Raw genomic sequence first — 16393 nt, forward strand, 5'->3', positions numbered from 1 at the left:
AGGAAGCTCTTCAGGCCGAGCGAGCGCACCGCACAAAGATCCGTTCTCATACCCAGGGGATAGCTCCAGTTAGTGTGAGCGCGACCACCCGCCGCCGCGTGATTAAGAGCGCTCCGGGCCAAGAAGTCTCCCGTGGGAGTGCGGGCGTGTGTGGGTGCGGCGGAAATCCCGCCTTCCGACGCCCGCTGTTGGCCTTGGCCGCAGCCAGGGTGCTCAAAGTAGGAAGATAAGCGGGATTGCTGGAAGCGGAAGAGTCGGGAGGAGTGGCGAAGGGCTCCTCTTCCCCATTGGCTGCGCCCACGGAGCAACCTCGTTGCGATTGGCCGTACGCGGGGTGGGAGGGGGCAGTCCCGTGTCGGCCCGCCCCTCGGGCCGCGAGAGGTGCCGGGATCGCGGGAGCAGGCTGGGCCAGCGGCTCCTGGGAGGCTGCGTTCGCACACCGGCGGGGTGAGGCGATCGGGCCCTGCGCGTCAGGTCCTGGTCTAGGGCACCGGGGCGGCCGGTGGCGGGGGCGGTGTGGGCGCGGGGCTGGCGGGCGGCAGAGCCTGGGAGGCGGGCGTGGGCGCGGCGGCCGCACTGGGGCCTGCGCGGACCGCCCGCAGCGCAGCCTCGGGCTTCTCTCCATCTCTTAAGTGGTGGTGGCTGTGGGTTTTTCTGCAGGCGATCCTTTTGAGTAATTTGTTTCACGGACGCGCCCTGCTGTGGGGTAAAGCGGCAGATTCATGCTGCTGCTGTCATTTGTTGTTAAAACGATGGACTCCCTGTCGTGTGTGTGTACCTTTTGGATTTGACGGCAGGGGGATGACATTGTGACTTGGCTTCCTGTGACCGTCCATTCTCAAGGTCTCCTCAGCGTGGTGCAGAAACTCGGCACACCCTGCCTGCCGTGGAAGGAGGCTTTCCCTTCCCCACCTCCCTTTCCCTCCATCTCTTCCCTCTTTCCTTCTCTCTCCTTCACTCCCCTCCCCCAGCTCTTCTGTCCCCCCTTTCTGTTCTCTCTCTCTCTGTTTCCTTTTCTGCATTAAACCTTTCGGGAGTGTCTTTGTAAACTATTAAAAAGCGTTAGGTCTTCAACATGTGTGTTTACTTGCAGGCCTGAGACCTGGGAGGAAGCTGGAGAAAAGATGCCCTCTGAATCTTTCTGTTTGGTTGCCCAGGCTCGCCTTGACTCCAAATGGTTGAAAACAGATACACAGGTGGGGTTTGACATGTCTTTTTCTTGGTGTGTTTCTGCTTCCATGTTTAAATTTCTCGTGTAAGGCTTTTTTTAGGGTATGTAAGGGGAAGTCAATTGTATCTTGCTGAATTAGAGGAGCAGGTTTATTTCCTGTAACTTAAAATGTAACAGTTTTTATGGCTGTTTTTGTAGATCATGCACGGCTGCCTTTTAATTAGTTTCTTGAAAGTGCACGAAACTTGAGATCTATTAATAGGCAAAATTTTTTTCCTATTATTACTGGTTAAGAAATCTGCCACACTCCTAACCATATCATGATGACTGTTGTTTGTTACTGATAGTTTTTGAGCTGTTTAGTTAACTGTGGAGGGGAAAATTGGAGAAGTTGCAGTAATTATGGCCGCTAGAAAGTCACTCATTGTATGAGGTCTTGTGTTTGTGTTTCTGGAGAGACAAGAGTTAGTTCAGTAGAGCTGTTTGGTTTGTATTTGTAACTCCTTATTAAGAGGAGTGCTCAGATTTTCACATCAAGAATATGAGGAAACAATGTTGGCCTTAGATCCTAATTTTTTGATTTAATGAGGTAATTGCAAGCTTGTCAGGACATTATTAAATAAATAATAACAGTAATGTTTCGATAGATAATTCTTTACACCCAGTCTACTTTTATTTGGAAATGGCTTGGGAAAACTTCTTTTGGAACTCCTTATCAGCAGCAAAAAGAAGTGTTTGAAATATTTTGTGTGTGTCTGTGTATTTTCCTACTCCCTAAGGTTAACCATTTTAAGTATTAAGTAATCTGCCTTGACTGTTCATCAAAAGTCTTGTAGGCTGTTAAGCAGTAGTTGATCATAGATGCTTACACCGAAGTGTTATTGCCCCTTCCTAATTTTTCTTTTTCTTTTTAAACAGGTATTGAGTGTTGGTAGATATGAGAGTCCAGTGTTTAGAACTGTGTTGTGTGGCCAGGCGCAGTGGCTCACGCCTGTAATCCCAGCAGTTTGGGAGGCCGAGGCGGGTGTATCCCCTGAGGTCAGGAGTTGGAGACCAGCCTGATCAACATGTTGAAACCCCATCTCTACTAAAAATACCAAATTAGCCAGGCATGGTGGTGTATGCCTGTAATCCCAGCTACTCGGGAGGCTGAGGCAGGAGAATCGCTTGAACCCGGGAGGCGGAGGTTGCAGTGGGTCAAGATCACGCCATTGCACTCCAGCCTGGGCAATGATTGCAAAACTGTTTCAAAAAAAAAAAAAAATGCTGTTGTGGATGATGGGATTGTTATTCATAGTGTAATGTTACATAAGACAGAGCATAGAGAATTGGGTCAAGAATTGGTGTAGTTACTCTTTGGGTTTGTTTCTCTTTAAACATTTCCTTTGATTTAGCTATAATGGGCTGTTTTTGTCATTTTAAGTGGATGGGAGAGGTGAGAGATGAGTACTTTCATATTTCTGAAATCCTGAGATTCAGGCAAAGTTGTTTTAATAATTGTTTTTATATTAGTGTTTATGTATTTTGAGAAACTTTTTGGAGTATAGGACGTTACCTAATGAAGTTTTTTTCTTAATAATTGTAATTTAATAACTGCTAAACATGAATTCTAGTGTCTTGATCTAAAACCAGTTTAATGCTGAATTGAGTTCCTATGATGGGTTAGGCAGATAAACATACAGTGAAGCACCATTTATGTCTTAGAGGGCCTGTTGTTTTGATTTATTAAGTTTAATACACAGTACTTGGCCCTTGTTACACATTTCCAATATGATTAGAAAGTCTTTTTTTCTTTTTTTGAGACGCAGTCTTGCTGTCGCCCAAGCTGGCGTGCAGTGGCACAATCTTGGCTCACTGCGACTTCCGCCTCCGGAATTCAAGTGATTCTGTCCACCTCAGCCTTCTGAGTAGCTGGGATTACAAGTGTGTGCCACCATGCCTGTCCGACTAATTTTTGTATTTTTAGTAGAGACGGGGTTTCACCATGTTGGCCTTAGAGGGCCTGTTGTTTTGATTTATTAAGTTTAACACACAGTACTTGGCCCTTGTTACACATTTGCAATGTGATTAGAAAGTCTTTTTTTTTTTTGAGACTCAGTCTCGCTGTGTCGCCCAGGCTGGAGTGCAGTGGCACGATGTTGGCTCACTGCAAGCTCCGCCTCCTGGGTTCACACCATTCTCCTGCCTTAGCCTCCCAAGTAGCTGGGACTACAGGTGCCCACCACCATGCCTGGCTAATTTTTTGTGTTTTTAGTAGAGACGGGGTTTCACCGTGTTAGCCAGGATGGTCTTGATCTCCTGACCTCGTGATCTGCCCGCCTTGGCCTCCCAAAGTGCTGGGATTACAGGTGTGAGCCACCGGCCCCGGCCTCTTCTTACCTTATAAAATAAAACAGTGTACAGTAACCTTTTAATCAAAACACAGCATCATAGATGGAGACACAAAGCCCGACATTGTTATTCCTGTTTTTTTTATCAGCTGATACAAGTATTCTAGTGATGCTACTGTGCTGCTTAGCTACCCTGAACACATTACTTTCTCACTATATTAATGGTATGTCATATTTTTACTGTTAAGTACTTATGTGTGAGTAAGTGTAAGAAAATGTTTGCCTATCAGTAGCATATAAATTCAGAGGCAGGAATGATGGTAATGCCAAACAACCACAGATACTCCACATGGATGGCTGAGATAATGACACTTTTGCTTTCTTAGGGTTCACTGTACACAAACTTTGTGTAATGTAGAAAATAAATATTTTGTAAAATTACCTTCAGGCTATGTGTATAAAAGGTGTATATAATACATAAATGAGTTTGGTGTTTTCAACTTGGGTCCCATCCCCAAGATAACTTATTATGTATATGCAAATATTCCAAAATATGAAAAATTCTGAATCACTTCTGATCCCAAGCATTTCAGATAAGCCATACTTAACCTGTAACTCAAGATGTATTTTACCCGTTTACCTGATCTAGATGCTATATTTTTTTTAGGTATATATTAGCTTTATATGTATAGGTGTCAGTGACTATAAGACCTGGTTTTAAATTTAACCTTTTCCTTAAGATTGGATGGGCCACATATATTCTGTTGTATGTGTATATAAGGTAACACAAGTCCTTTTGTCTCCCCCAGTTCCTTTTGCATATGAGAAAACACAAGCCATTTTGTGCCTCTTGCATCTTAAGCCATAGTCTATTTTACTATGTGGTTTCCCATCTGGTTACTTTTGGGAGTACCAGATGGTCTCGTAAAAACAGTGGGTTTTCTTGAAACTTTTTGATTAATATTGAACTTGTTTATCATCTTTTAGCTGTGCGGTCAGAGAAGAAATGCCTTAGGAAGCCAAGCAAGTGGCTTTTGGAATATACCGAAGAATATGATCAGATATTTACTCCTAAGAAAAAACAAGAGAAGGTACAGGAGCAGGTGCACAAGGTGTGTTGCAAAATTTCGGCAAACTTTCACTGGTCCTTAGGAAACTGCAATTTTATCTTCAGTGTCATACTTTAGCTTCATGAAACAATAATTTCCTTAACTGGGATCTTGTTTTTTATTCTCAGCTTGTAGTACAGTACTTAGGATTTAGTGGTTATTCAGGAAATATATAAATGAGTCTACATATTATATTTCTTTATGTATATATTTTTCCCTCTTTGCCTTCAAAGAGTATTTAATGACTTAGGAATATTGTTATGATTTAATCTTAAGTAAAAATATAGGATATAAAGTGAAATATGTATAGTCTGATCCTAATTTCAAAAATAAATACATCTTATTTGTCTTATTTTTTAATTTAGTTTTTTTAAAATGAAGTATTTTAAAGTAGAGACATTTTGACATTCTACCCCTGCATAGGTTAATATGTAGTTAAAGAATGGAAGTTTCCTTTATAATCAATTTAACAGATTTACATCTTATATAAGACCTGTTTATCTGACATCAACTGTCTTTCAAATTTCACCAGTTGTCCCCTAACCTTTACCTTTGGATTATTCATACCAGGACTCAATCTAGGACTCCTCATTGTAACTGGTTCTTATGGTTCTCAAATCACTTTGCATTCAGAACAATCCCTTTTTTCAGGATCAGGATCATGTCTATAAGAGAGTGACATGTAAAGTTATCTACTTCTCTATATTTGTATAATTGCTTCCTCATAGGTGTCACTTAGATTGTTTTCTCTATCTCCTGTTCTCTGTGAAGTGGAAGATAGAACCTATCAGTTTGATAGATTGAAGTTGAACGTTTTTAGCTAGACTATATCAGAGATGATAATGTGTAATATATTGCATATTGAGAGTTAAAAAAAGGAATATTTTATTCCCATCAGCCATTCCCAGACGGTTTGTTTTTTTCTTTTTTAAAATTGAGACAGGGTCTTGCCCAAGCTGGAGTGCAGAGATGCATGAACACAGTTCACTGCGGCCTTGACCTCCTGGGTTTAAGCAATCCTTCTGTCTCAGCCTCCTGAGTAGTTGGGACCACAGGTGCACACTACCACACCTGGCTAACTTTTAACAAGTGTTTTGTAGAGGCTATGTCCCACTATGCTGCCCTGGCTGGTCTCGAATTCCTGGGCTCCAGTGATCTTTCTGCCTCAGCCTCCCAGAGTGTTGGGATTACAGGTGTGAGCCACCACACCCAGCTTCCCTGATGGTTTTTTGAAAACCCCAGTTGAAGATCTTTACCTATATGAATAGTTTTATTAGAGGTTACAAAATGAAGACTTTCAGATTTTATTATTTTTTCTATTTTTATTAACTGATAGTCTCTTTCATTAACTGGACTCTTATTGTCCTGAAATACTTGAAAGGCAGAATAAGTGTTTCTTTCTTTCCCATAATTACCAACTGTAACATTAAGGAGTTCATTAGTAGTTGTTTTAATTGGAGACGTTAGAGCAGTCTTTATTCCCTGCCTTTGAAATATTGTTGTGGACTTATCAATATTATAGCTTCAGTGTATCTCAGTCAACTTCATTTTTTTCTTTATTTAATGTTGGTTATATATATATATATATAAAAAACATTTTATTATTTTATCTTTTTTTTTTTTTTTGGAGTGAGAGTCTTGCTCTGTCACCCAGGCTGGAGTGCAGTGGCATGATCTCGGCTCACTGCAAGCTCCGTCTTCCGGGTTCACACCATCCTTCTGCCTCAGCCTCCCGAGTAATTGGGACTACAGGTGCCCACCAGCATGCCTGGCTAATCTTTTGCATTTTTAGTAGAGATGGGGTTTCACCGTGTTAGCCAGGATGGTCTCGATCTCCTGACCTCGTGATCCACCCGCCTCGGCCTCCCAAAGTGCTCGGATTATAGGCGTGAGCCACAGCGCCGGGCCTATTTTATCCATTTTTAAGTGTACACTTCAGTGGCATGAAGCACAGTTACATTGTTGTGCAGCCATCTCCACCATCCATCTCAATAATTTTTTTCATTTTTCTGAACTAAAAGTCAATACCCATTAACCAATAACTCCCTTTTCTGCTCAGCCCCTGGCAATTGCCTTCTATTTTCTGTCTTAAGAATTTTCTTATTCTAGATACCTCATATACTTGAAATCATATGATATTTGTTCTTTGTGTCTAAGTAGTTTTCCTTAGCATACATAATGTCTTCAAGGTTCATCCACTTTTTGTAGCCTTTGTCAGAATTTCATTCCTTTTAAGGTGAATTATTCTTTCTCACACTTAAATTACAACAATTTTGGCCTGTGGACTCTATTTTTATTTTTTGTTCTTAGGTACGTTCCCGCTGTGAAGAGGAAAGCCTTCTAGCCTGAGGTCGATCTAGTGCTCAGAACAAGCAGGTGGACGAGAATTCTTTGATTTCAACCAAGGAAGAGCCTCCAATTCTTGAAAGGGAGGCTCCATAGACCAGGCGCGGTGGCTCACGCCTGTAATCCCAGCACTTTGGGAGGCCAAGGCGGGTGGATCGTGAGGTCAGGAGATTGAGACCATCCTGGCTAACACGGTGAAACCCCATCTCTACTAAAAATATAAAAAATTAGCCAGGTGTGGTGGCGGGTGCCTGTAGTCCCAGCTACTAGGGAGGCTGAGGCAGGAGAATGACGTGAACCCAGGAGACAGAGCTTGCAATGAGCCGAGATCCTGGGACTGCCCTCCAGCCTGGGCGACAGAGTGAGACTCTGTCTCAAAAAAAAAAAAAGAAAGGAGGTTCCATGGCTCAGTCAGAACTTGGAGGTGGACATGCTGAGTTGCTGCAGCTGACCTTGTCTGTACCTGTGGCTCTGGAAGTCTCTCCACGGCCTGCCCTTGAGTCTGAGGAATTGCTAGTTAAAATGACAGGTAAGGTGGGGTTGGGGTCTCAGTATTTGAGCAGATATGATTAGAGGAAGCAGGAGATTTTAGTATGTTTTGATGTAAAGCCAACATTGTATCTGTATACAATAAACTACCCCCTTTGTCCTGGGAAATACTCACCATGATGGCTAATTATAGTTACTAACTACGAACTGTGGCACACTATCAAGAAGATGTATTTTTGATAACTATGCTCCTTGCTCCAGTGTTGCTCTTCATGATTGTTGATCAGCCACTGTGTAAGTTAACAACCAGGATAACAGGGCTTCAAGAGAGGCACTGCACATTAGTGGAATAAGCACTGTCCTTCAAGTGCTGGCTCCACCAGTCCTGTGTTACTTGGGAAGTTGTTTAATCTCTGAACTTGTTTCCTCATCTATAAAATGGAGATCATAATGTATTAATGTATAATGTTATATACCTGACAACATAGTAATTACCAGTTCATTAGAAGTTAATTACCAGTTACTTCTCACTTGATCATTCTTTATATATCACCTGGGGAGAGTTGGATCTAAACATATTGTCTCTAATTCACCTTGTAACTATTGAGTATTGTAGTCAGTCAAAGAATGGGAAGAATCCTCTTTTCTGTACCCCTTTAAATTTTGAATGTAACTTTTTTACATTATCAACAGAAGCTTTTGATGTTATTCCTTAAAGAAATGATTCCAATTGTGCTTAAACTAGTTGGGTATAATAAAAAAGATTTTTGAAAGAATAGTTAAAGATAGTTACTATTTCAGTACCTGTTATGTGCCAAACTCAATTTATTAAGTCATCTCTTTTATATAATTCTTGAGTGATCCTATGAATTATCTTTTATCTATTGAATTTTATTTACTTAGGGGCAGAGCAGAAAGTGTAATTTTGGTCCCTTTATGACCATTATCCAATCTCTATTTCACTCCTCTTCTCCTTATTTTGCCCTCACCAACAATCAGTTGTCATAAAGATAGTTCTGTCCTTTTGATTTCTCCCTCAGTTTTTTTCTGATTTAAAGTCAACACGCACACATCCCTCACATTAGTTTGTGCTTGCATTGAGAACTATTTACTTGTTTTGTTTACTAATATTTTATAATCAAATTACCATCCTGCCTCTTGCCATGAGATGATGGAGAAAACATGAAAAACATTGAGATTCATTTTGTGTGGTATACAGATTTTTTAAAAATTAATTTGTGCCCAGTTTCTAAATCATTTAATGTAAAGATACATGCATTTCAGGAGTTTATGAAAGTAAACATCAAAGAAAACCAACTAAGAAACTTCTTGAATCCAATGATGTAGACCCTGGATTTATTATGCCCAAGAAGGGGGACCTTGGCCTTTCTAAAAAGGTATGTTATTTTTGTAAGTTCTAAAAGAAACTCAGGAAATGAGGAATTTTAAAAATGACATTTTGAGTAGTAGTTATAACATTGATGTACATACATATAGAAATTAGTGTGTGTGTCAGCAGGCCTACATGATCTGAGATTTCCTACATGAAAGGCTGTTTTGCAGTTGTGTGACCATGTATGTGTATAAACTGGTTTCAGGTTTCCTTTCCAAGTGAAAAAAATGTTTAAATGCTTTGAAGATTAAGTTTGTGTTTCTTATAATTTCTTTTCTGGGTTCAAATCCTCTTACCTGTTTTCTACTAAACAACTATCTCAAACATCACTAGTCTACTCTATCCTATTGCCGTGTCATCATAGCCCTTTTGTTTTGTTTTTTTGAGACAGGGTCTGATTCTGTCACCCAGGCTGGAGTGCAGTGGCATAATTTTGGCTCACTGTAATCTCTGCCTCTCAGGCTCCCCAGATAATTTTTTGTATTTTTTTGGTAGAGACGGGGTATCAGTTTTTTTATGTGATTAATACTTGTTGTGTTTTATTCAAGAAATCTAGTGTGATGGCTCAAGCCTGTAATCCTAGGACTTAGGGAACCTGAGGCAGTAGGATTGCTTAAGCTCAGGAGTTTGAGACCAGCCTGGGCAGTAAAGGAGACCTTGTCTCCACAAAACAAAAAACAATGCCAAAAAGCTCCAGAAAACGGCTGTGGTGTGGCGTGTCTGGTCCCAGCTACTCAAGGCTGAAGTGGTGGAACGTCTTGAGCCCCGGAGGTCAAGGCTGCAGTGAGCTATGATTGCGCTATCGCACTCCACCCTGGGTGACAGAGCAAGACCCTGTCTCAATCAATCAATCAATCAATGAAATCTTTGTGTACCCCGTGGACACAAAGATGTTCTTCCTGTTGTTTTCTTTTAGGAGCTTTTTGGTTCTGGTTTCACATGTAGATCTTTGTTCCATCTTGAATTTTTGAGACGGAGTTTTGTTCTTCCCCATATTGATGTCCAGTTGTTTTTACCACCATTTACCAAAAAATCCTTGATATTGGCTGGGCGCGGTGGCTCACACCTGCAATCCCAGCAGTTTGGGAGGCCGAGGCGGGCAGATCACTTGAGGTCAGGAGTTGGAGACCAGCCTGGCCAACATGGTGAAACTCCATCTCTACTAATAATACAAAAAAAAAAAAAAAATACCTGGGCGTTGTGGTGCCTGCCTGTAATCCCAGCTACTTGGGAGGCTGAGACAGGAGAATTGCTGGAACCTGGGAGGCAGAGGTTGTAGTGAGCTGAGGTCATGCCACTGCACTCCAGCCTAGGTGACAGAGCGAGACTCTGTCTCTCAAAAAAAAAAAAAAAAATTCTCTGATGTTTATCCTCACTGTCTCTCAGATTCCTAATCTCTTTTAAGTATTAATTGTACCTAGTAACTCATTGTCACTGTTGAATTTTTACTTTTGGGGAGAGAGGATTGCCATTAAATTTGGGATCAGAGCAAGAGAAAATCAGAATTACTGGTTATGGCTAGCACCAAACTCTGGAGAAAAGTGCCCTCTTGTCTGTTTGGGAGTCTGTCCTGCCATCTGACCTGGCCTACTTCATTGTTGAAGTCCTGGTTACTCTGAGGTATATTTTGTCATAAGGCTAATGCCATGATTCAGTTCCATTTTAGTTTACCAGGCACACCACCACCCTGTCTGCAGGTGGATTAATCAGTAACAGAATGAGAGATGATCTGTTCTGGTAGTGGTTTAAGGGTACTCCAGCTGAATGTATATCCACACTAGACTATATATTCACAGTAAATTACTGGCATCTTAGTCACATCCTCTAAGAAGTTCTTTGGTCTTTTTCATTCTAAACAGTTTGATTTTTGTTCATATGGTATGATTCTTGTGTGTGTGCGTGGGTGTGTGTCTGTGCTGTTAATTTTTAGTTTATAAAATTGATCAGAACAGAAATGAGAATATTTCCTGCATTATTCTCTGACTGTAGTTTGGGGAGCATTGTAATTATTTTGTTCCACAGCTTTTGGGTAACTGTTGAGCAATGAACTAATTTTGTTTTTTTTTTGAGACAGAATCTCGCTCTTTTGCCCAGGCTGGAGTGCAGTGGCGCTATCTTGGCTCACTGCAAGCTCCGCCTCCCAGGTTCACGCCATTCTCCTGCCTCAGCCTCCCGAGTAGCTGGGTCTACAGGCGCCCGCCACCGCGCCCGGCTAATTTTTTGTATTTTTTTAGTAGAGACGGGGTTTCACTGTGTTAGTCAGGATGGTCTCGGTCTCCTGACCTCGTGATCCGCCCGCCTCGGCCTCCCAAAGTGCTGGGATTACAGGCGTGAGCCACTGCGCCTGGCCACTAATTTGTTATCTAAATAAAATGATTGATATTAAAAAAAAATTATGGAAATGTATTTTGTGGATTTGTCTAGGAGTCTCGTTTTGTTGAATTGGATACCTAACATTTGCCCATTCATTTTACTTCATGTGGTTAGACTTCTGATATATAATGAACATGAGCAGAATTGTAGTCTTATGATTTATTAATATGATAAAATGAGCATTCAGAAATTCACAGCTGTATTTTATCTTGTTTTAGTCCCAAACATTAGGAACTCTACAGCAAGAATGGCCTTTATTTTTTATTTATTGATTTATTTGAAATGGAGTTTTGCTCTTGTTGCCCAGGCTGGAGTGCAATGGCACCATCTTGGCTCACCACAATGTCCGCCTCCCAGGTTCAAGCGATTCTCCTACCCCAGCCTCCTGAGTAGCTGGGATTACAGGGATGTGCCACCATGCCCGGCTAATTTTTTGTATTTTTAGTAGAGATGGAGTTTCTCCATGGTAGTCAGGCTGGTCTCGAACTCCTGACCTCAGGTGATCCACCCGCCTCGCCCTCCCAAAATGCTGGGATTACAGTCGTGAGCCACCATGCCTGGACAGAATGGCCTTTATTGTATTGACTTTTTGTGACCACTAAATGTTGTTTTACAGTTATGATGAAGAATATTATCATTCTTGTAGGAAAAGACATTTGCTTGGGATGGAACTAATTCATACAAGTACAAGTATTAGTAGTGGGTGAATAAAATGTTTGGCCCTTGATTAGACTCCTGATGTTGAGTATTTGTTTTGAGTTTTAATGTTGCTTTAATTTGGATTAATCTGAAGTCATTTTAAGTTGGAATGCCATTCAGTATTTCAGAACTGTTTGATGTACAGTTCACCAAGTAAATAGGTCTGTGTCAAATCTAATAGCTGTGAATACAATTGTAGGAAGATGGATGCTGTTTCTTTTTTTTTTTTTTTTTTTTTTTGAGACTTGCTCTGTCTCCCAGGCTGGAGCACAGTGGTGCAATCTTGGCTCAGCGCAACCTCTGCCTCCCAGGTTCAGACAATTCTGCCTCAGCCTCCTGAGTAGCTGGGATTACAGGCATGCACCACCGCACCTAGCTAATTTTTGTATTGTTAGTAGAAACGGGGTTTCACCATGTTGGCCATGGTTGGCCAAGCTGGATTCAAACTCCTGACCTCAGATGATCTGGCCCCCTTGGCCTCCCAAGTGCTGAGATGACAGGCATGAGCCACTGCACCTGGCCGGGAAGATGGATTTTAAGTACAGGGTGGAGTGCAATAACATTGAGCCTGTGGGTCTCTGGGTACATACCCCTTTTCTTTCTCCACTTCAGTCACAGAAAGCATTGTGTATTCACAGAAAGCATTGTGTATCTAGTCTGTATAGTCTATGTGTTGGAAATCTCTGGCCAGTCTTTATTGTGGTGTTCACAGGTCTGTTGGAGTTTTTTTTTGTTGTTGTTGTTGTTGTTGTTTTGTTTTTGTTTTTGTTTTTTTGAGATGGAGTCTCTCTCGTTGCCCAGGCTGGAGTGCAATTGTGTGATCTTGGCTCACTGCAACCTCCTCCTCCTGGGTTCAAGCAATTCTCCTGCCTCAGTCTCCCGAGTAGCTGGGATTACAGGCATGTGCCACCATGCCTGGTTAATTTTGTATTTTTAGTAGTGACGGGGTTTCTCCATGTTGGTCTGGCTGGTCTTGAACTCCCAACCTCAGGTGATCCACCCGCCTCAGCCTCCCAAAGTGCTAGGATTACAGATGTGAGCCACTGTGCCCGGTCTGTTGGAGCATTTTAAAATCTGATTCCTTTTCCCCCTGAAGTTTCTGTTCAACCCTTTACTGTGGTCATGTTGATTTTTTTAATTGCTGAAACAAGTCAAAAGCGTATATCCATGGCAGCTGACAATTCAGACTTTGGCATATAAGGTAAGGGGTTTATTTTTTTCATTCCTCTGTAAATGGTGTTGTTTTCACTTATTTGTAGTGCTTATGAAGCTGGTCACCTGGAGAATGGAATAACTGAATCTTGTGCCACATCTTATTCAAAAGATTTTGGTGGAGGTGAGTATTTTTGAGATTTAAAAAATGTAATACAGTAGTAAGTTTGAAGCGCTTTGTCCGTTAACCACAAAAATTGTTTCATGTGGAAGCCACACCAGTGAGGTACAAGTTTTAAAACTGGTTTGCCCAAAATCTGCTTCCTGAAACAGATAAAATATTCATAAGTTGAACATCTACTGTACCAGGACTTTTAGTAGGAATGCTACCTGTAATCTCTCTAAAGCATTACAGAGAGTTAGGTTATTATCTATAGTATTCCTGTTTTATAGAAGAAATGTGAAGATGAACAAGGTAGCAAGGTCAGGGAACTAAATCCACACCTGACCAATTTCATGGTCATACTCTTGTCTTCTTATCCACCCCAAGTTTTCTCCATGCCACTTCTTTATTCCACTCTTCATTTGTCTGCCAATGCCATTTATTGATTAGTGTCATTTTTGAAATATTATTCCAAATTTGAGCACACTGCGGCAGACGTGGTCTGTTAGCAAAGAGTATCATGGGAAGATTATATTTCATGTGACCTATGATTATTCTAACAAGTAAATCTAGCAATATGTTAGCTTATTTAGCCATGTGGCAATTGTAATCCCATAGGCTGGTCAATTTGCTTGTAAGATTTAAAAATAGGCTGCTTTCAAAATAATATCAGGCCGATCATGGTGGCCCACAACTGCAATGCCAGTGCATTGGGAGGCTGAGATAAGAGGATCACTTGAGGCCAGGTGTTCCATCCAGACCAGGCTTGGTGCTTAGTGAGACCTTGTCTCTATCTACAATTTAAAAAACATTAGCTAGGCATGGTGGTATATGTCTGTAGTCACAGCTATTTGTTAAGCTGATGTGGGAGGATCCCTTGAGCCTGAGAGGTTGAGGCTACAGTGAGCTGTTGCTCACACCAGGCACTGTAGCCTGGGCAACAGTGAGAGACCGTGTCTCTTAAAATAATAGTAGTAATAATAATAATAACATCAGCTCTTTTGCTGTATTTTTATATTTCATTTTTAAAATAAAACCTAAAACATGAACTTTATCCGTTATAAATTTTGCGTAAGTGTTCTAGCTTATGAGAATTTCGAACCTTTCTGTTGTGCTCATATTAACTCGTCTTATAGTGTTAGGCTGCGAGCAGTTTTGATGGCAGAGCTTCTCCAACTCAATGAGGCAGTCAAAAAAAGAGCTCACTGAGGCAGTCTTCAAAACTCCAGCTTTCATATTGTTAACTAGCATAAATATCCTAGAATGTTTTATGAAATACCTCTTAGATTCCTCTTTGTGTTTCTATAACACAGTTGAAATGTGTTTAATGGAAAGTGCGGGAAGGACTAGAAGAATTTCTTTTTTTTTTTGGTTTGAGACAGAGTCTGGCTCTGTTGACCAGGCTGGAGTACAGTGGCGCGATCTCAGCTCACTGCAGCTTCCGCCTCCTAGGTTCAAGCGATTCTCCTGCCTCAGCCTCCCGAGTGCCTGGGATTGCAGACGTGAGCCATAATGCACGGCTAATTTGTGTGTGTGTGTGTGTGTGTGTAGAGACGGGGTTTCTCCATGTTGGTCCGGCAGGCCTGGAACTCCCGACCTTGGGTGATCTGCCCGACCAGGCCTCCCTCACCCCTAAGATTGCAGGCATGAGCCGCCGTGCCAGGCCCAATTGATTAATCAGAAAGGAATAAATCGGCCTGGCGTGGTGGCTCACACTTGTAGTCCCAGGACCTTTGACGGCCAAACGCGGTGGATCACTGGAGCCTAGGAGTTCCAGACTGGCCTGGGCAACATGGTGAAAGCGGTCTCTCTATCTCTTTTTTTTTTCTTAGAGTGGAATTTCACTATTGTTGCCCAGGCTGGAATGCAGTGGTGCGGTCTCGGCCTGCCGTGGCCTCCACCTCCCGGGTTTGGGTGGTTCTCCTTCCTCAGCCTCCCGAGTGGCTGGGATTGCAGGTGTGAGCCGTAATGCCCTGCTAATTTGTGTGTGTGTGTGTGTGTGTGTGTGTGTGTAGAGAGAGGGGATTTCTCCATGTTAGTTTGGCTAGCCTTGGGCTCCCGACCTTGGGTGATCTGCCTGCCTAGGCCTCCCAGGGTGCTGGGATTGCAGGCGTGAGCCACAGCACCCGGCCCAATTTGGTAATCAGAATGGAATGCATTGGCCTGGCGTGGTGGCTCACGCTTGTAGTCTCAGGACCTTGGATGGCCGAGTGTGGGCGATCCCTTGAGCCTAGGAGTTCCAGACTGGCCTGGGCAACATGGTGAAACCAGTCTCTCTGTCTCTCTCTTTTTATTTCTTAGGGCGGAATTTCACTGTTGTTGTCCAGGCTGGAATGCAGTGGCGAGGTCTCGGCCCGCCAGGGCCTCCACCTCCCGGGTTTGGGTGGTTCTCATGCCTCAGCCTCCCGAGTGGCTGGGATTGCAGGTGTGAGCCATAATGCCTGGTTAATTTGTGTGTGTGTGTGTGTGTGTGTAGAGATGGGGTTTCGCCATGTTGTTCTGGCTGCCCTGGAGCTCCTGACCTGGGGTGATCTGCCTGCCTAGGCCTCCCAGGGTGCTGGGATTGCAGTCGTGAGCCACCGTGCCCGTCCCAATTTGTTAATCAGAAAGGAATAGATTGGCCTGGCGAGGTGGCTCACGCTTGTAGTCTCAGGACGTTGGACGGCCGAGCGCCGGGGATCCCTTGAGCCTAGGAGTTCCAGACTGGCCTGGGCAACATGGTGAAACCAGTCTCTCTCTCTCTCTCTTTTTTATTTTAGGGTGGAATTTCACTGTTGTTGCCAAGGCTAGAATGCAGTGGCTGGGTCTCGGCCCACCGTGGCCTCCGCCTCCCAGGTTTGCGTGGTTCTCCTGCCTCAGCCTCCGAAGTGCCTGTGATTGCAGACGTGAGCCATAATGCCCTGCTAATTTTTTTTTGTGCATGTGTGTGTGTGTAGAGATGGGGTTTCTCCATGTTGGTCCAGATGGCCTGGAACTCCTGACCTCTGGTGATCTGCCCGACCAGGACTCCCACGCCCCTAGGATTGCAGGTGTGAGCCACTGTGCCAGGCCCAATTGATTAATCAGAAAGGAATAGATCGGCCTGGCACGGTGGCTCATGCTTGTAGTCCCAGGATCTTCGACGGCCGAGCGTGGTGGATCACTGGAGCCTAGGAGTTCCAGACTGGC

The 16393-nt window shown here is 42.9% G+C and overlaps 1 protein-coding gene across 28 annotated transcripts in view; it reads left to right on the plus strand.

Moving 5' to 3' along the window:
• The first annotated feature begins 356 nt into the window (after positions 1-356).
• LOC129462114 (uncharacterized) overlaps positions 357-16393 on the plus strand; it is a 60473-nt gene continuing 44436 nt past the window's right edge. For 5 of the 28 annotated variants that reach the window (XM_063616823.1, XM_063616821.1, XM_063616822.1 and 2 more), the window contains exons 1-9: positions 365-474; positions 1094-1196; positions 4489-4613; positions 6921-7485; positions 8730-8842; positions 14608-14727; positions 15058-15181; positions 15527-15652; positions 15985-16110. In XM_063616823.1, the coding sequence (XP_063472893.1) occupies positions 7275-7485; positions 8730-8842; positions 14608-14727; positions 15058-15181; positions 15527-15652; positions 15985-16110 (820 nt within the window). In that variant the 5' untranslated portion in view covers positions 365-474; positions 1094-1196; positions 4489-4613; positions 6921-7274. Of the gene's footprint in view, positions 475-1093; positions 1197-4488; positions 4614-6920; positions 7486-8729; positions 8843-13169; positions 13247-14607; positions 14728-15057; positions 15182-15526; positions 15653-15984; positions 16111-16393 lie in introns of all 28 variants that reach the window. The other 23 variants (XR_010115435.1, XR_010115436.1, XM_063616820.1 and 20 more) reach the window with 11 other exon arrangements.

This window comes from Symphalangus syndactylus, chromosome 14, assembly GCF_028878055.3.
Source record: "Symphalangus syndactylus isolate Jambi chromosome 14, NHGRI_mSymSyn1-v2.1_pri, whole genome shotgun sequence".
Lineage (NCBI taxonomy): Eukaryota > Metazoa > Chordata > Mammalia > Primates > Hylobatidae > Symphalangus > Symphalangus syndactylus.